The sequence below is a fragment of the Prunus mume genome, linkage group LG7, assembly GCF_029339155.1.
Source record: "Prunus mume cultivar Tortuosa linkage group LG7, ASM2933915v1, whole genome shotgun sequence".
Lineage (NCBI taxonomy): Eukaryota > Viridiplantae > Streptophyta > Magnoliopsida > Rosales > Rosaceae > Prunus > Prunus mume.
This window is the reverse complement of record NC_142704.1, coordinates 13,236,173-13,254,678: the sequence shown is the minus strand read 5'-3', so window position 1 is coordinate 13,254,678 and position 18,506 is coordinate 13,236,173. Positions and strand designations below refer to the sequence as shown.

At 35.9% G+C, this 18,506-nt stretch overlaps 4 protein-coding genes across 8 annotated transcripts; 1 reads left to right on the top strand and 3 right to left on the bottom strand.

The window, feature by feature from the left end:
* The first annotated feature begins 1,266 nt into the window (after positions 1–1,266).
* On the top strand, positions 1,267–4,992 carry LOC148915522 (uncharacterized). 5 transcript variants are annotated; one of them, XM_089055840.1, is made up of 8 exons: positions 1,267–1,465; positions 1,560–1,638; positions 3,430–3,574; positions 3,668–3,728; positions 3,865–3,951; positions 4,049–4,279; positions 4,434–4,657; positions 4,738–4,992. In XM_089055840.1, the coding sequence occupies exons 2-7, from the start codon at positions 1,626–1,628 to the stop codon at positions 4,569–4,571; spliced, it is 675 nt and encodes a 224-aa protein (XP_088911966.1). In that variant the 5' UTR covers positions 1,267–1,465; positions 1,560–1,625; the 3' UTR covers positions 4,572–4,657; positions 4,738–4,992. The 5 variants fall into 5 exon arrangements, 3 of the variants coding, with proteins under 3 accessions (XP_088911966.1, XP_088911964.1, XP_088911965.1); XM_089055838.1 differs by having other exon boundaries at positions 3,668–3,755; XM_089055839.1 differs by having other exon boundaries at positions 1,560–1,648; positions 3,668–3,755.
* Positions 4,993–5,660: 668 nt separating this feature from the next.
* Positions 5,661–7,460, bottom strand: LOC148915521 (uncharacterized). The gene is made up of 2 exons (XM_089055837.1): positions 7,082–7,460; positions 5,661–6,799 (listed from the first exon to the last, which is right to left on the bottom strand). Exon 2 carries the CDS (start codon positions 6,705–6,707, stop codon positions 5,748–5,750), a length of 960 nt encoding a protein of 319 aa, XP_088911963.1. The 5' UTR covers positions 6,708–6,799; positions 7,082–7,460; the 3' UTR covers positions 5,661–5,747.
* On the bottom strand, positions 6,931–7,529 carry LOC148915520 (uncharacterized). The gene is made up of 3 exons (XM_089041937.1): positions 7,501–7,529; positions 7,082–7,455; positions 6,931–6,968 (listed from the first exon to the last, which is right to left on the bottom strand). Exons 1-3 carry the CDS (start codon positions 7,527–7,529, stop codon positions 6,931–6,933), a joined length of 441 nt encoding a protein of 146 aa, XP_088898063.1.
* Positions 7,530–12,788: 5,259 nt separating this feature from the next.
* LOC103336721 (ubiquinol oxidase 1, mitochondrial) lies at positions 12,789–14,920 on the bottom strand. Its single transcript, XM_008239818.3, has 4 exons — positions 14,430–14,920; positions 14,019–14,147; positions 13,151–13,637; positions 12,789–13,059 (listed from the first exon to the last, which is right to left on the bottom strand). Exons 3-4 carry the CDS (start codon positions 13,583–13,585, stop codon positions 13,000–13,002), a joined length of 495 nt encoding a protein of 164 aa, XP_008238040.2. The 5' UTR covers positions 13,586–13,637; positions 14,019–14,147; positions 14,430–14,920; the 3' UTR covers positions 12,789–12,999.
* Positions 14,921–18,506: the final 3,586 nt, after the last annotated feature.

The following is an 18,506-nucleotide window of genomic DNA, read 5'->3' as shown; positions in this document are numbered from 1 at the left end:
TGAAAATATTTCTCTGGTGGAGTCTCTTTCATGACCACAGTCTTCACGTAAGTGGCTCCATGGTACCCGTTGAGAAGACACTTCTATGGCACAAATTGAAAAGACAAATCTTTGTTGAGGAGACAAAAATGGTACCCGTTGAGAAGACATTTCTATGGTACCCGTTGAGAAGACAAATCTTTATTGAGGAGACAAAAGCTTTCTCATTTATTGTACTTTTCAGATTTCAAAATTTATCTGGGGATGTGGTGCCGCTGATAAATTGTCTCAGTGTGGCTGTACCGTGAGTAAAATTAAAAACATTCTAGTTTCATTTTATGTTGCTCAACCTGATGCAATATTGTCTGGGATTTTATTTTGAAGCACTAATATGACTGAATCCCTGCAAAAATGTATAAATATATCTAACTAATGTTTACAGATTGTGCCTCTTTTTTTATTTTTTATAAATATATTTTTGCACAAGATACACCAATGAGCCAACCTACAATTCACTTAACCAGCATGAACCTCTGCCAATGAGCCAACCTACAATTTTGACCCCCAGTCAGCCCGAAAAGACGAGGAAATTTGAAGCACAAAGGATAGACACGAAGTGATAAACATTAAAGTGGTGGATGAAGTCCAGTTGAAGGAAGTGATGACTAGAGCTCCCGTGCTTGCTCTGCTAGATTTCTCAAGGAACTTTATTATTGAATGTGATGCCAGTGGATCCGGAGTATTTTTAATAGTATTTCTTGTACCTTCCATTTATTCTCTGAAATGGTAGACTGAACCAATATTTTGTATCTTGGTCACGTATGCATGCATTTGCATGTTATGTTGTGTGGTTAGTAGGCATGTGTTGGTTTTTTTTTTTGGTGCGAAATAGTAGGCATGTGTTGTTGAACTCTCATCTTTGACCCTGAATATTTTGTATCTTGGTAAATAATGAAGGTAAGTAATAATACAAGCCGTTGTATACATATACTCATACATATATATTACCTACTAACCACAGACAGAGCCTCTATAGTGCCCGTTGAGGAGACAGAACCTCTGTAGGGTCCTCAGATTTAACTCCACCGTGAGTGGCTTTCTAGGCTCTGTTTTTTATTAATTAACGACCACAGCCTTATAGTACAGAAGTACCTGTTGTTGAGGCCATTGATAAGACAGGCTCATCACATGCATGTTTACATTTGTCTTTACCTGTTGAGAAGACAAAGCCTTCAGTACTCATTGAGAAGACACAGCCTTCCAGTACTCTATATAACCTCCCCAACCCACCGGCTTCACTCTCACCCCTCACCTCGACTTCCCCCTCTGCTTCCAGATCAAAACTCTCTCTCTCTCTCTCTCTCTCTCTCTTCAGTAAGCACAAAACCGAAAGCAAGTCTCCTCCCCCCTACCCCTTAATTAGCAAATTCCACACAACACCTCAAAACTCTCAACCATCATCATCATGCCTAACGATCAACTTGAGGTACATAATTTATACGTTTCAATAGATGAATTCTTTTTCTTTCATTTTTGACAGTTCCTGCTACTAAAAGGAATATTGATATTGTATTTTGCAGATGAAGGCCATGAAAAAGAAAAAGAAAAAAAAGAGGCATGATATAGTGGGTTAGCAGAAAGTTGGAATGGGTGGAATCGGTAAGAAGAGGTATAAATTTCTTACATCTCTCGTTTGTTGCACTGTGACATTACACTTTTGGAATATGTTTTTATCCATTTTAGCCTAAATTATGTGTTTTATCCATTTTAGCCATCATACAATGATAGGCCCTTGCAAATTAAAAACCCCAGACATTAACCCGCCTAAATTAGGGAGCTTTAGTTTTAAAGCATAATATAGTTTACTAATTTAGTATAAAGAAATACAATTTAGTCTAATTAGCAAAAGGCAAAAAACCAAAATGTAACAAAAATACCATTACAAAATATGAAAATTACAACATATGCCATTTTCAGTATTTAGTTTTAAACCAAAATTGAAAAACGACATCAAGCCAAAACTGAACCAAAACGACATCAACAGAAACCAAAATTGAATCACAACCCCTTCGCGCGACGTTTCAACTTCACCTCCAGAAACCTCCAGACCACCAACGATCATTGAAGACCACCAACGATCATCGAAGACCACCAACCCATTCGTGCGACCATCATCGAAGACCACCAATGATCGAAGCCGATTCTTCATTCTCTCTTTCAGCAGTTCCAACCTATTCCCCAAAATCTGAAGCGGCGACCGGACGAGCGGCGACGAAGCGGCGACCCGCGATTTAAGGGTTTAGCACTCTCTTGGGGAAAAAATCGTAAGAAAATGACCCCTAACACAAATTTGCGTTCGATTTTAGGGTTCTGAAATTTTACTTCCTGTTCATTCTTCATTCTGCAATGTAGTTTAGGTTTTGGGTTTAGTTTTGGTTTGAAAACCTCTAAAAACCGAAAAATCACAAAAGAAAGAAAAAGAGCATCAAAACTGTTTTTCTTGAACAAAACAGCGCATTGTAGTTTCTGCTAAATTATTTATACTTCTTTCCATTTCACGTCATGTTGTTCTGTAGTTTCTGTTATGTTTTGTATTTCTTGTTTTGGCTATGCTGATCTTTCAATTTCATGTCAAGTTGATGCATATTTCCTGGTATATTCTTTTTTGCATTGATGAACCACAAACTGCATTGCAGGCTTCTTGAATGTTGCTCATTTCACGTCATGTTGTTCTGTAGTTTCTGTTATGTTTTGTAGTTCTTGTTTTGGCTATGCTTGATCTTTCAATTTCATGTCAAGTTGATGCATATTTCTGGTATATTCTGCTTTTGCATCAGATGAACCACAAATGCATTGCGCTTCTTCTTGAATGTTGCTCATTTCATGCCATGTTCTTCTGTAGTTTCTATTATGTTTTGCAGTTCTTGTTTTGGCTATGCTGATCTTTCAATTTCATGTCAAGTTGATGCATATTTTCTAGTGTATTCTCTTTTTTGCATTTTAGTGAAAGACAAACTGCATTGCAGTGAACTACAAACCGCATTGCGATTCTGTGCTTCTTGAATGTTGCTCATTTCACGCCATGTTCTTCTGTAGTTTCTGTTATGTTTTGCAGTTCTTGTTTTGGCTATGCTGATCTTTCAATTTCATGTCAAGTTGATGCATATTTTCTAGTGTATTCTCTTTTTGCATTTTTAGACAAATTGCTTCTTGAATATTTTTGGTGTATTCTCTTTTTGCATTTTAGTGAAAGACAAAGCATTGCAGTGAACTACAAACTGCATTGCAGTTTCTGTGTTCTTGAATATTTTCTGGTGTATTCTCTTTTTGCATTTTAGTGAAAGACAAACGCATTGCAGTGAACCACAAACGCATTGCAGTTTCTGTGCTTCTTGAATGTTTCTCATTTCAATGATTCAATAACGAGCCTTCATGATTCAATACCTGTAGGTATGCAAGAATCAAATGATGAAGATGAAGGAAAAAAAAAGCCAACAAAGAAAAAACTAGGATGGGGTCAAAAGAGGGTTTGGCAGAAAATTCCAAAGGAGGACAGGGACAGAATTCAAGAATACTACTTAAGTACTCAACCTAGGTAATATCTCTATTCCAAAAGAACAACTCTTTCATCTTTTAATTACAATAAACTAAAACTAATCTTGTGAATTTCATGTATTCGAATCCGCAGTGATAACTTTTGGGCAGGACTCGATAATGAGAAAGTGACAAACCATGATATCAAAGATATTGTATGGGACCTGGAACTGTCACAAAACGTAAGTATAAAATACTAATTCTATAACACACACTGCACTGCATTTTTTATTTGTGCTACCTATATTAACCCGTTAATAATTCCATTTTTCTCCAATCAATGTGAAACAGGTTATTGAGGCCTATATCCAAATAGAGGAGGAGAAAATAGGGCCCATGCAGACAGATAGTCCACAGTACATGTCTACATGGACTTGGGTAAGAATTATTTTGAAAATTCAAAGTTGTTTAAACAGACACGGCACTGCAGTTTTCGAAAAATATATACTAACAAATTGCCATTCAATGATGGCAGGCTTACATGCAAACCTTTCTAGAACCAAATTGGCATAGGGCCCTGTATGAACACTTACTTGAAAAACTCGGGAAATGCAATGTTCTCTTCTTCCCGATCATTTCAAGTTCTGAGTTCCACTTTACACTTCTCACATTTCACAAAATGGAACGAAAGTGGAGACACTACAATCCACTTAGATCGTTGGGATCTAGAAAAGAAGAAAAGTGTATTGACATTGCTCAAAATTTTGTAAGTGGAATCAAACTGTCTTAATTTCTCAGCACAAACACAAATAAACTGCAATGCAGTTTGTATTATAATCGCTTAATTTCAGACCAAAACTATAATATGCAATGCACTGATTACCATTTCTTTTTCTCTTTTTTTCTTCTTCTTTAAACAGGTTAATATTGTGGAAGGGTGGCTAGAATATATCAGACCACAAGCACAAGAGTTCTTAGAAACTAAAACAATACCAAAACTTGTGAAGCAAAAAGAAGGGCCCCCTACACCTGCACAGGTTGATTTGTCCCCAAATTAAGAACTCACTCTAAATTGGATTCTGCAAAATCCATATTAGTTTCCATTTGAGGATGACACAGAATGTGCTCAACAAAATTCGTCTTCGTAAGAATTGTGTCTACTCAACCATTCATTACAATTTGAAATCATTCAAAACCAAAAGCTAATCTCGTATTCATTTGCAGGTTGGATTGCAGCATGTTCGTCATGTTCTACATGGATAAAATAGCACAAGGACAGCCCATTCCAAAAAATGTGGACAAGAATTTCATGAATGAATATCGAGCACAATATGTCACAAAACTCCTACACCACAAACACTGTGTAATTAATCGTCTCTAGTGATTTGCCTTTCATTAACTCAAGACAATATGTATCTTAATTCTTGTGGATGTTTGTAAATATTTCTAGTTATGGTATATAAGAACATATTTCCTATACATATAAACTGTAATATAATCTTGGAACAGGATGCAACAAAACGAAAGGGAAACAACAAACTGCACTGAATTTTCTCGTAAAATATCGCAATAAATTAAAATGAGTGCAGTTTCAGTCTCGAACAATTATTCTCAAAATTATTCAAATTGAAATATCGAACAAGAAACTGCATAGCTGATTCGTCAAAATCTACTTGCGCTCGAAAGGTAAAGGCATAATCAAAGTACTAAAACTAATATCAAAACACATTTAAGTAGGTCAGCAGTTGTAACATTCCAATATACTTGCAAAATTATTCTGAAATTGAAATATCGAACAAGAAAGCTGCTAGTCTCACACTATAGCTCTGTCAAAATCTGCACTGCTGCTCAAAAGGTAAAGGCATAATCAAAGTACTAAAACTAATATCAAATCACAACATAGACTAGCAAAAAGTATTCTGAAATTGAATTATGGGACAAGTTCTGTTCAAAATCTGCAACAAATAAACAGAAAGCAGCAGTTTCGCAACAAAATCTGCTCAAATCTGAAAACAAGCATTCAATGGCAGTCAAAAACGAATATCCACTCATGAAACAATTGTATAATTTTCATTAACTTCAAAAAACAATCATAATATCCAATTAGAAGCTGTGTAGCCAATTAAAAGCAACTAAAACTGCAATGCAGGTTCGCAAAAAGTGCAATGCAGAAACTGACTATACATTCACTAAACCATATCTAACGTAAGCAATCGTCAACTGAGAAGGAATGTTCATATCACAGCCTTGCAAGTCTTCCTATTATGCCCAGTAACACTACACCGACTGCATTTCAATGGCCTTTTAAATTCACCAAAAGCTTTGATCCTCTTTGTTGGTGGTCTTCCGGCTGGCCTCTTTGTAATTGGCGGAAGCACAAATCCAGCTGCAAAACTGTTGCTGCCCAAGCCTTTCCCAATATCTGGAATAGGAAAAATAGGACTCTCATAGGCTTTTCGAAAGAAGTCAGTCCTATAGTAACACTCCACGTAATCATAAATTGAATCTTTCTTTGCTAGAATTGCAGCTACCGCATGCGTGCAAGGAAAACCGTCAATTTGCCAAAGACGGCAAGAACAAGTCCTTTGCTCAAGATCAACCATCACAGAATAATCAGCAAATACTTCAAAAACAGTGAAACTAGAACGACGAACTACCCAAGTCCTACCGGCCTCCGCATTTTCCCACAGTCTAGTTTCCATCTCCGGACACAAAATTGTTGTCCACTTCTCCGCTTCAATTCGTCGTTGAGAATTCAATACCATCAATTTCTGTCGAATCCCTTCTATCAAAGGTAGCACCGGCAAATCTCGAAACACACCAACCCAATTATTAAATGACTCCGCTAAACTATTTGCCATCTCCCCATACCGCATTCCTTTGAAATATGCGTTAGCATAGTGATCTCTAGACAAATCAGATATAAATGTCTTCACTTTCGAACTCCCAACAATCACCAACTCCTCCATTGCTACCGTAAACTCTTCCTCTGTAACAGTATATGCGCACCTACTAAATAAATTGATAACACGATCCTGGAGCAATTTCCCATAACCTGACTTCGGGTACTTCGATATCAAATTCTGTTTGAGGTGATAGTAACAGTAAGAATGAGGCCATCCAGGAAACACAAACCCCGTTGCATTTAACAAACCTTGATTGCGATCCGAAAAAAAGGTCACCACTCTCCCCATCGGTAGCAAAATAGAAGCCAAATGTTGAAGAAACCAAGTCCAATTCTCCTCTGTCTCAGAATCAACAACTCCAAAAGCTAGAGGATAAAACCCTGCAAAACAAAACCAAGAGCACAAGTATAAGCAAAAAAGGGAAATTGCAGTGCAGTTTTTGAAAACAAATCTGCTCAAATTTGAAAGGAAACCAAGAGGCAAATCCATGATCCAAGTACTAAAACTAAATTTAAAACACATTTAAGTTCATGAGCAGTTGCAACATTCCTACAGACATAAAAAAATTACTAAGAAAATCGAATTATGAAACAAGAAACTGCAATGCAGTTTCGCTAAAAAATTGCAACAAATGGAATCGCAATACATTACAGTAACCATACCTTGATTTCCATTCTTTCCGGAAGCACAGAGAAGCTGCCCCTTGTACTTGCTCTTCAAAAACGTAGCATCAACGAACAACAAGGGTATGCAATATTGAAATCCAGCAATGCAACCGCCAAACGACACAAAAAACCGTCTAAAGCGATTAATTCCAGCTTCACATTCAAGAGTGCAGAGAGAACCAGGGTTAGTTTCCTTTACGGCGTCCGCATACCACACTAACTCGTTGAAGGACTTCGACTCATCACCGTGAACGTTCAATTTAGCTAACTCTTTGCCAAACCATGCATGGTAGTATGAAATGTCTATACCATAATAATCTTTGAACTCGTGTATAATCTCAACTGGCTTCAGCTCTGGTTTTGCACGAATTCTGTCCACAATGAGGAGGACACCACACGAGACTTCATCATCTTACTCTTTGATTCCCGTATTCGACCCACACATGTATGCACATTATTTAATGTCCGAATTACAAAACAGCCAGTAGCTTCACAACGAGAAGCATAAACACGCCAGCTACAACCCTCCAATTTCTTATTCGAACAAATAGCAACCACCCGCTTCTTGTCATTGCCGGCATATAAAAAATTAAATCCTACTTCAAGAGCGTACTTGCACAATTTCAAACGGAACTCCTCTGCACCACCGTCAAACTTCTGCCCTACATGATGTATGTACGTCTCCCACTCATTCGACAACAAAGGCTTAGCACTTGCTCTCTTCGACCTGCCCAAAAATTCATTTCTGTCTTCGACAGTACTAGAACACGACGACTCGCCCTTTTCACATGCTATCAACTCCTTATTTGCACAAAAATCACCACTATATTCACTGCTCCCGCATAAATCCTTCACTAAAATATCAACACTCTTCTCATTTGATACAAACAAAAATGACCTCATCATGTCCAAATCGCTATCCGTTTCTAGAAAACAACTCGGATAACTGGGCAGCGAATACCGTAACGTAAAACAACCCAACTGCAAACCCTTAAACCTTAGACACAAAGTCTTCAAAATATCAACCATGGATGACTCTGATGAAACTGAAAACATAATGGTTTCCGACTTATATGTGCACTTGGCAATGACACACACCTCCATTAGCCTTGAAAATGCAAACAAAACAACAAACAAAACAGAAAACAATTTAAATCAGTAAATAATGTACATGAGCTTGTAAAATTCAATAGACTTCCAAATATTATGCAAATCGAATTATGAAACAAGCTGCCAGTTTCTGCCAAAGTACTAAAACTAATATCAAAACACATTTAAGTAGGTCAGCAGTTGTAACATTCCAATATACTTGCAAAATTATTCAAATTGAATTATCGAACAAGATTTAAGTCTCGAACAAGTTTCTGGTCAAAATCTGCTTCTTTGCTCAAAAGGTAAAGGTATAATCAAAGTACTAAAACTAATATCAAATCACATTTAAGTAGGTCAGCAGTTGTAACATTCCAATATACTTGCAAAAATTATTCTGAAATTGAATTATCGAACAAGAAATCGCTGCAGGTCAAAATCTGCACTTTGCTCAAAAGGTAAAGGCATAATCAAAGTACTAAAACTAATATCAAATCACATTTAAGTAGGTCAGCAGTTGTAACATTCCAATATACTTGCAAAAATTATTCTGAAATTGAATTATCGAACAAGAAAGCATCTCTGCTTTACGGTCTCGAACAAGAAATGACAGATGTAGTTTATGACAGAAAATCAAAACAATTCGAATAGAAACCAAAAGGAAACCACGATAAAAGTACTAAAACTAAATTCCATAAACATACAAGTCGACATAATCGAAAACAGGTTCTAAAGTACTCATACCTCAAAACTTAGGACTGCCAAAAATCTCCACAACCAAACAGCAGCTTAAAATCAAATCGATCACGAAACGAAGAATATAGGGTTTAGCATTGAACGCCACAAGATCGCGCCGCAAAATCGAGCCACAAAGCTGAGCTCGAAATACCCAAACTAAAGAGAATAGAAATCACCCAAAGCAGCGGTCATTCGCATGAAAATCGAACACGTGGCGAGAAAAGGAAGAGAAAAAGCGAAGAAAATAAAAGCAAAACCTACAAGAAAATTGAGCTCAATGGCGAACCCACTCACGAAGAAGAAAACGAACGAAAGAGAAGAACTCGCGCGTCGTTTAAACGTTGAGAGGCAAAAGCGTCATTTAATTTGTAGGTTTACAGATGGGCCAGGCTTTTTAAGAGAAAAGGGTAGAATTGTCTTTTTATTTGACATTTTTAAGCTGGCCCAACGAATCTGGGCCAGCCTTGGGCCTAATCTAAAATAGCTATTTTTTATTAAGTATTAAAACCCAAACTAAAATACCTAATATCTCACTTCCTAATTAGTAAACTTAATTATGTCTAATACCTAATTTTCCTCCTAAATTAAAACTTCTACATAAAATCCAATTTTGAAATATATAATGTACCTATAAATATACTCAAATCAAGACAAAATAATTTTCCTTTTGCTCTTTGTAATACTTTATTTCTACACCAAAAAATATATATATTATACAGTAAGTTATATATATATATATATATATATATAACATAGGTACACTATTTATAAAATTATAAAGAGGTACATGATTTATAAAATAAAAAAGGTACATTACTTATTTACAAAAAAATAGGTACATTATTTATAAAGAAAAAGGAAAATTACTTATTTACAAAATATATATAGGTACATTATTTATATATAAAAAATAGGTAAATCAATTTTTTTTTAAGGCACATTTTTTAAATAAAAAAATAAGTACATTATTTATTGAAAAGATAGGTACATATATTAAGTAATATAGACATTATACATGTATATAATACTAATTTACCTAATAGTCAAGTTACTTCATAGGCACACGTATCAAATATCACAAATCTACAACATAAGGAAAGTTAACTCGATCATAAAACAAAACGGAGGAAAGGTGACAGAAATTATAAAAAAATAGTAAAAAAAAAATCAATTGAGGTAGTAGATAACCTCATTAATGGAGACATATATAACGTTTAGCACTTATAATCATGCCTTGAATAGATAAAGGGATAATTAGGGGTATTTTTGGAATCTAAAAAATATAATAAATCCTATCTATAAGTTTGATTATGTAACTAGCTGATTTGGATCAAGTCATTGGGTTTACATATGAAAATTGAGTTTTAGAGCCAATTTGGATTAATCTGTTATTTGAGATCAATAAGAAATATCATTTCTTGATTGCTTCCAACCTCAACAATGTCCATTGATGTTAATGCCTCTATAACAATGATGTCAATTTAATTAAATTAAAAGCATATTAAAGTGCTAAATTTTCTCAGGCGAAAACATGGCAGAGGTGAAGAGTTGATTATCCAACGTGCTCTTGCATGATGCATAAGTTTAGGCAAAGTGTTGAGGAATGTTCTTTGATAGAATATGTTGATTTCCAATGCAGTGGTTCAAACCCACTCTTTTTGCCACATGTTGCATGGCATGAATATCACCAGGCACGTCAGTCCATATAGCCACACGACTATTTCATCGAGTTGAACACTTCAAGGCAATTGCTACTATAACATCATTGATGTTATAGATGCACAAGTTGATATTCCTACCTGCCGCCCTGTTAAAATGCATAGCATTGACCATGCCAGAAACTGTGTTCTTCAAGACCTCCGACAACTCACGATTGTAGTCTCCCAAACTATCCTCCGTAATATACTAGAGTAGAGTGTTGGAGTCAAGTTGGAGTCCGAGAGCTTCAAATAATATATAGTATAATTCATGATGAAATGGAATTAATGATAAGGGTGGGATGAGGGGTGAGAGTGAAGGTGATGGGTTGGGGAGTTTATATAGAGAAGCCAATATTTTGCAATAGAACACTTGTTTGCAAGATAACGAGCCATTCATCCCTTGTCCCGCGCAGATGCTCGACCAATAAAAGATGAATGGAATATCAGTCCATATTTGGGTAATTGGATGTGTTTCCCCTGGTTTTTAATGCCCTGCAAATTGATTGATAAGAACAAATGAGTATACTTTCTTTCGTTTAGTTTTCTTAATTTTGTCATACTGATTATGTCAAAAAAAATACAAATAAAAATTGCCATACTGATCAACAAACTTTCATGTGGAAAATGCCAACTCGGGCTTTGTCCAAGTCCACAGGCTAAATACATGCGAAATGGGATACTGTATCAAGTTATGGGGACAAAAGTGGGGCAGGGGAAGAATTTATTTTGCAGGCTCTGATTATTCAAAACCATGGAAAAATCTAGCCAGAGTTTAGCCTACCAAACACGATTAGTTAGCAAATTCAAACTTCCAGATATTAAAAATAAATTATAAATAAATAAAAGTTCCAATATTCAAGCAGGACTAACATTAGTAATGCAATTGCAAGCATCCAAGTAAAACCCAAGAAATAAAACTGCACATTAGTAATGTTAAGAGTATTATTTTATAATTTCTAGGTATATATTATTTTATTAATACAAAACACAAGTGCAAAAGTTCAACACTTTAAAAATTAATAACATGGTAAATCAATACATTTAGACAGTTGGATTCTCTTTGAAGAATCGATGGCGTCCACTCCTTGGCGTTGGCATCTCAAGTATTGAGGTTCAAACAAAGGGAAAAAGTTAAGAGAAATTGAGAGAAAGGCTGCCTTCACGTGAGTGGCCTTCCGTTGAAGGGAAATAATAATAGAAGCCGTACGTTGAGAAGACAGGGCCTTATACTAGTACCTGTTGAGGCCGTTGAGAAGACAGAGGCTCTATTGTACCAGACATCACATGCATGCTTTACTCTTCTTGTTCTTCTGTTCGGCTGTTGCTCCATCCTCATCAACATGGTCACCTTTGCTATGAGGAGACAAAGCCTTATAGTACCGTTGAGAAGACAAAGCCTTCTAGTACTTGTTGAGGAGACAAAGCCTTCTAGTACGTAGTGGAGAGCTTTAGCTAGCATATGGAGACGAGCATATGAGAGTGGAATGAAGCCATTAACATGCGCCAAGGATTTGAGATGCTATCAGAAAGGTTCACGTGCATTTGATGTTGATATGAGAAATAGCTGACTCATAATGTTTCGTATACTTTGCTAGCTTTATTACAATCTAAGGCCTGAGATAGATAGAAAGCACGCTGGACAACCTCTAATGCATACATTGTTGTAAATATTCCATTGGTCCATTTGAAGTTGTATTTATATAGAGCACTGTACTCACCAAGAATATCAAGAAACAGAGCATTATTCTCTGCATTTCAAACTGTTATAAAAATTATAGTTTTTCCTTTTTAGGAAAATTAAAAACAAAACCCTTTATAATATAAATAATATATAAAATAAATTTGAAGGATGATAGGTAAATAAAGGTAAAATAAATTAAGATTATGAAAGCAATAAGCATGGTATGGTGAAGCACGTCAAAGACGTTGTCTTAAAGTCTTTGTAGCCTTTCTACGTGCACGTGTCGATGGTCTACAAAACTTCAAGATATAACCCCCAATACAAAATTTTGTCAAGTAAATAAAAACCTCCTTTCTCTTGTGCCATGCTTGTCCAAGGAACAAAGCAATTGGATTTGGCTGTCACCATCTATATATAGCTAACCCAAATCAAACCCTGGTAGATTAGAAGTGGAAATTTTTTGTAAACACTGTACTTTTTAGAAGAAGAAAAAAAATAAAAGTATCAAAACCAAGAAATCGATTTCCATAGTGTGTACAATGAAGTTATAGTAGACAAAGCGCAGGTTTATTTAGCACCTGCAGTAGTATTACCCATCTGATCTCTAATAGTATCACTTGACCCAAAAATTTAAATAGAAGGTATCATGATCACTTGTTGTCAGGCGGTTTCTGGCAATCGGTGCAGGTTGGGTCGGTTGTCCAGCCCTAGTGATAACCAACTGGAGCCGGAGATTCTTTCAGTTGGTGGCCATGATAGTGTATGTCCTGCAAAATTGAAATTAACTAATTAATTAATAACATATAGAGCCTAATTGAGTTTCAATAAGCAGTAAATTAATTGATAGTAGCTTGCTACCGAGGCAAAGTGATTGACATCTCGATGATGTGCCTCATCTGCCCTAACAACCGTGACAACATCTCTCAACGTAGAGTTAGGTGGGAGCTGCCAATAATCAATAGCAATGGCTGGAGCTGGCACATTCTCTATGTTCCCTTTATCCAACTCCTTGAGGAACTCAGTGTAGGAGTGGATTGCTTCCTCCTCAAGGTACCCGACCATTCGATGAGCGAATTTAGGGGAGAGCAGATACCCCAACATGTAAGCATTGAAGAAGACACCTTGAACCGTGACAACTAAGGCACGCTCGTACCACTTGGGCTTGGCTACTTCCATGAAGGTCATGAGGTGCATTCGCTCGTTCTCCGCTTCTTCCAGCAGGGCTTTGATCCACCCTCCGCTGTGCTCGAACCGCCTCAGGGACTTGCAGTGCAGCAGCATCCCTCCTACCATCCCAGGCACTGCTGCACAGTTTCAGCATCATTGCTCGGCACCCATACCGTCTCTGATCACCACCAACTTTCATGTTACAACAATTTCTTTTTTTCAAGAAATAACATTAACTATTATTATTATTATCATTTATTAATTTTTTTTTTTTTTTAAAAGAAAAAAATGATAGGATTTTTCCAAAGTGAAAATAATGTTTTAGTATATGATGTTTTCTAAATGATCGAGTGGTCTTTCTATGGATCTTGTATTAGATCATTCACCAAATATGTTTCATTATTGATTCAAAATTGACCCGATTGTGAGGCTTATTTACATCCAAGTCCAACTAGTAATAACATATATAAATATAGTGATTCTGAACAATGAAAAATTTATTAAAATATATAAATATAGTCGAATAAATAAAATTTAATTAATTATGTGATATATATACCTGGAAGAAAAGATCAGTAGGCCATCGGAGAGACTTGACGGTCCAGTAAGCCATTTTGTCCAAGAAAGTCGTTGGCACGTGATGCTTATTCAGATCTATCGAGACGTCGGCTTTGTACGTCTCCCATGGCTTCAAATTCATATTTCACAAAACCAAATTTCAGCAAAATTCACATTAAAAAATAATTTTAAAAAAGGGGGAAAAACTTTTTTTGTCATTGAATTTTATACGAAAAATTCAATTTGATCCCTGAAAATTTTAAACTTTATCGGCCAATTTTTTATTTTTATTTTTCTAATGACCAAATTGAAATTTCACGCAAATTTCAATGAGGAAAAAAGTTTTTAACCCTAAAAAATAGACAAAAACACGCTTCTAGTTTGGCAGAAAAATAAAGAAAAAGGTTCATACTCTAAAGCAAGTCCATTTCCATTGGGTGCCATCTTCCTTGGTAAGCTTGGTGGGCCCCACGCCCCAATAACTGGCGATCCCTTTCTCATCCTTATTGCCAGAACCGTTATCAACGGAAGGCTTGGAGCCATGATCTGCTGCATGCTGTTTCTTCTCTTCCTCGTAGTCGTCCTTGCCACCCAGGGCCACGGTGCCGGTACTTCTGGTCCCACAATCCATCTGAACCCAGTAAACGGTGCCGCTCTTCGTCCACGTAGGAACACCCATCCTCGTAGACTGTTTGGCGGCTGCCGCTGCTGCTCCGGTGCCACTACAAGCAGTAGTTGTTGCGCTGGAGAAGAGGCGTATTGTGCCTCCTGCGACGCCCACCATGGATTTCGCCACGTATCTTCGACTCACCAGCATCATGCTCATGATCGGTATAGAGAGAGAGAGAGAGAGAGAGAGAGAGAGAGAGAGGGTTTGTTTGTTTGATTGTTTTCTGTTGTGTCTGGACTTTTTTAGGGTTTAGGGTTTTTCAGGACGAGGTGAAGTCGGTGTATGAGGAGGGGTTTAAAAGAGTCCGCGTGGACTTTTAAATACCGACTTATTTATTTAATGAAGGTTTGGGAAAGACAGATTGCAATTGGCCTACTCAAACTCAAATCGTTCGAGTTTGGTGGCACTGAACGTATGGCTCTGATTTTGACACGTTCCCTCTCATAAACAGAAAAACGTTCTTCCATTTTTACCCTTCTTTTTTTCCTCATATATACAATTACAATGTGTGAGGAGGACAATTGACCTGATGAGTCTTTTTGTAATTAAGCTCTCCAAGTGGATTACAATATACGTTACGGCCTTTTTGGTATTCTAGAATTTTCTTGGGCAGCAAGTATGCTGAGGTTGCGTGGGATTCAAGGTCGGCGATGATCCACATAAAAATGAGGACATGTGAGTTTGGTATCAATTATATATAGTTGCCAAAGTTTGGTATCAATTATATATAGTAAGTGCGTGTCATTATATTTTTCATGTTGTACTTTGTCTTCCAACTTTACCTGAATAAATTTTATTTAATTTTTATAAAAACATACTGTCCATATATTCGCTTCACCTCGCATACCAACATCACAGAAAAAAGAAAAAATAATGAACTTGGGCATTATTACCTTTCTTTTGGGGTCAACTTAACATTAGGAGAGAAAATTTCTGATTTGTCAAGATTTTGGCTTTTCTTAATGTCGTGGAGACAAAGCAAGCAGTGGGAGAGGGGTTAGGTCCTTAGAAGATAAAATCCAGGTGTAATTTTTTTAAAATTTCTTTTAAAATTGATACTTTTATGGATAGCCGAAGAGTCCCAAGACTTCTTAGCGGCAACTTCTTATTGCTCACGAAAAATACATCATCACATCCTGTCCTTTGTCGTTTATGATGGAGGGGTCTCACCAATAATGTTAGGGAGTATCTATGCACATTTATCTTTTTTTCGATTTACTACCATATGTGGTGTGGCAGCTCTTTTCACCATTGGATTGTATTATATTTGATGTGGCAGCTTTATATTAATCAAACAAATGCTCGCAAATAAAATCCAAACAGAGGATCCGAATCCTAATTTCATAAGCATAATGGAAGAGGAAGATCTTATATTAAATACCTCTCAATTTCGGTTTTTAATGCATTTGTGTTAGAAGCTTTTAAATGTTTATATTGGTAATATTAAAGTGATCAACACTGTACTTATGGGTTTAGGAAGAAAGACAGATGGCTGAAGAAGAAAGACATATGTGGAAAGGGAAGAAATACATTAGGCAGGATTGAATGTGAATGTGTATCCAACTTTTTTTAAATACAAATTTAGAAATAAACCCAATTCTAGACATGTATTTATAAAAAAACCCAAGCACTATTTAAACATAGAAATACACCCAAAATCAACCCCAAAGTCAACTTTTTGGGTGTGTTTATAAATGGGTTTTGAGTGTATGTAATGATGGGTTTTGGGTGTGTTTATATGTTTAAATAGTGCTTGGGTTTTTTTATAATTTCAACCCCCATTTTGGGTGTTTTAGTGAAACTCCCTTTTTTAAAATTAAAACTAGCCCATTGGCACATGCAGAGTATGTGCCAATTGATTTAATTTTTTTTATTTTTTATTTTATTTTTAGAATTAAGAAAAGATAATATGGATAGTTATGTTCCATAAAAGTAAGACATATTATTTGATTTTGTTTTTAATTTTAATTTTTTTAATATGAAAGAATATAAATTTACCATATTATCCTCATTTAATTAATAATTTCAATTCTTAGTGTTCGAATTAACCAAGAGTATTTTCTGGTATTTTGAATGTTTCACCATTCTTTGCCTTTTGCTTTATATATATATATATATATATATAATTAGGATTTGTTTGGGTAAAATATGGAACATTAATGAGGGTTTAACTATTAATATATATTATCCATTAAATTAATCTAAGGGTCATTATTAAAAAGGTGCTCACAGGTCTCTAATAGGTCTTTAGATGAGCGGGGTTAACTGTAGGAATATTTTATATATTATGTTTGGCCCACATGATGTGATATGTATGGTAAATAAAATATTTAATTGGTTTAATAAAAATCATTTCGAGTAATCATATTTGTCAAATTACGAGAAGTAATTTTCTATTCCATTATCGTGATGGGTGGTAATTAATTAGGACTACACTAGAAAATGTCCTCTCTCTACCTATAATAATGCACATACCCATCTATTGTGTACAATTGACTGACAACACGTATTAAAGTTTCTTACATGCAAAAAACTAGAGAGAGAAACCTATTTCCTCTATACTGGCGACTCGCCTACTAATTTCCTACAAATTGCTCAAGACAAATATCTTGATATGCTAGAAGAGAATATCAAGGTATGATATTGTGAAATCATGAAGTTCAAGATCTTAGATCATTGATTAGGTCTTATAATTGTACTTAATATTAAGTTTACATATACCCCTCAGTGTGTGTACCTACCACTCAAATCAAGACATATCTTGATTATAGCTAAATATCTTTATTTTTATTATTTGAAAAAAAAAACTAATAAGAAGGAAAAAACGCCCTACTCTAGACACAACGCCCTACTCCAAACGCTTTCATGGTTGTTGCTCTTCCCTCTCATTTTCTTCCTCTTCCCCTTATTTTGAAACAAAGACCCTAATCCCTATCGATTGAAGTTTTTGAAATTTTATCTTTTCATTCATCGAAACAGTTGGTTAGATTGAGTGTTTCAATACCACTACTGTTAGATTATGTGAGAGGGAGTAGGATAAATTAGTTGTAGGTATATGGAAGGATAGGACCAGGGACGGACCCAAGAATCTTATCTCGTAGGGTCATAGTGTAAAAGTTCAATTTTTTTTTTTTACAGACTTGGTGGAGGGAGAGGGTTAAAGGTTTGTGGGGGGTGGAGATTGGGGATTTAGGTTTGAGGGTTTAGGAAATGGGGGTTTTGGAGTTCTCAACTCGGGAGGGAGGGTCTGTTTCAATTATACAATATGTTCTATTTCTTTTTTTTAAAGACTGGACCAAAACGACGTCGTTTGGCTAGGTCTTTAAAATTCTTCTTCTTGGTCCAAAAAGACGGCGTTTTGGCGGTAGCGTTTTAAAAAAAATTCGTTAAGGTGGTCCAAAATGACGCCGTTTTGATCACTGTTTTTAAAAATTAGAAGTGGCCAAAACGACGGCATTTTGGACCAGCGCATTTTAAAAAAATTCATTGGGCAAGTCCAAAATGACGCCGTTTGGCTGCTGTTAAAAAAATTAGAAGCTTGGCCAAAAAGACGCTCTTTTGGCCACTTGTTAAAAAAAAAAAAGAATCGATGTTCAACTTCTTCTTCCTCAAATCTGCAACCTCCTCCTTCAGCTATTTATGAGGTCACACAGCCATTCAAGGGGACCTTCGACTTTGCTTTCATGGAGTCCATAGGGTCGTTTGACCCCATTGACCATATTGTGGGTCCATCCCTGGATATGACAATAGACAACAATAATGGTTAAATAGAATGATTTTTATTATACAACAAGAAGATGAGATATATGACTTGATAGT

Bases quoted from the DNA above. Each gene is read 5' to 3' on its own strand.
- LOC103336721 (XM_008239818.3), bottom strand. From the start codon at position 13,585: ATGGTAGGAGGGATGCTGCTGCACTGCAAGTCCCTGAGGCGGTTCGAG. The intron at 13,060-13,150 runs GTAGCAAGCTAC...TCAATTTTGCAG, and splicing joins ATGTCAATCACTTTGCCTCG to GACATACACTATCATGGCCA.
- LOC148915520 (XM_089041937.1), bottom strand. From the start codon at position 7,529: ATGTGTGGGTCGAATACGGGAATCAAAGA. The intron at 7,456-7,500 runs GTAAGATGATGA...CATTGTGGACAG, and splicing joins TCGAATACGGGAATCAAAGA to AATTCGTGCAAAACCAGAGC. The intron at 6,969-7,081 runs GTATGGTTACTG...TTATGTCTGTAG, and splicing joins CGGAAAGAATGGAAATCAAG to GAATGTTGCAACTGCTCATG.
- LOC148915521 (XM_089055837.1), bottom strand. From the start codon at position 6,707: ATGGGGAGAGTGGTGACCTTTTTTTCGGATCGCAATCAAGGTTTGTTA.
- LOC148915522 (XM_089055838.1), top strand. The intron at 3,756-3,864 runs GTAAGTATAAAA...AATGTGAAACAG, and splicing joins ACCTGGAACTGTCACAAAAC to GTTATTGAGGCCTATATCCA. The intron at 4,280-4,433 runs GTAAGTGGAATC...TTCTTTAAACAG, and splicing joins TTGACATTGCTCAAAATTTT to GTTAATATTGTGGAAGGGTG.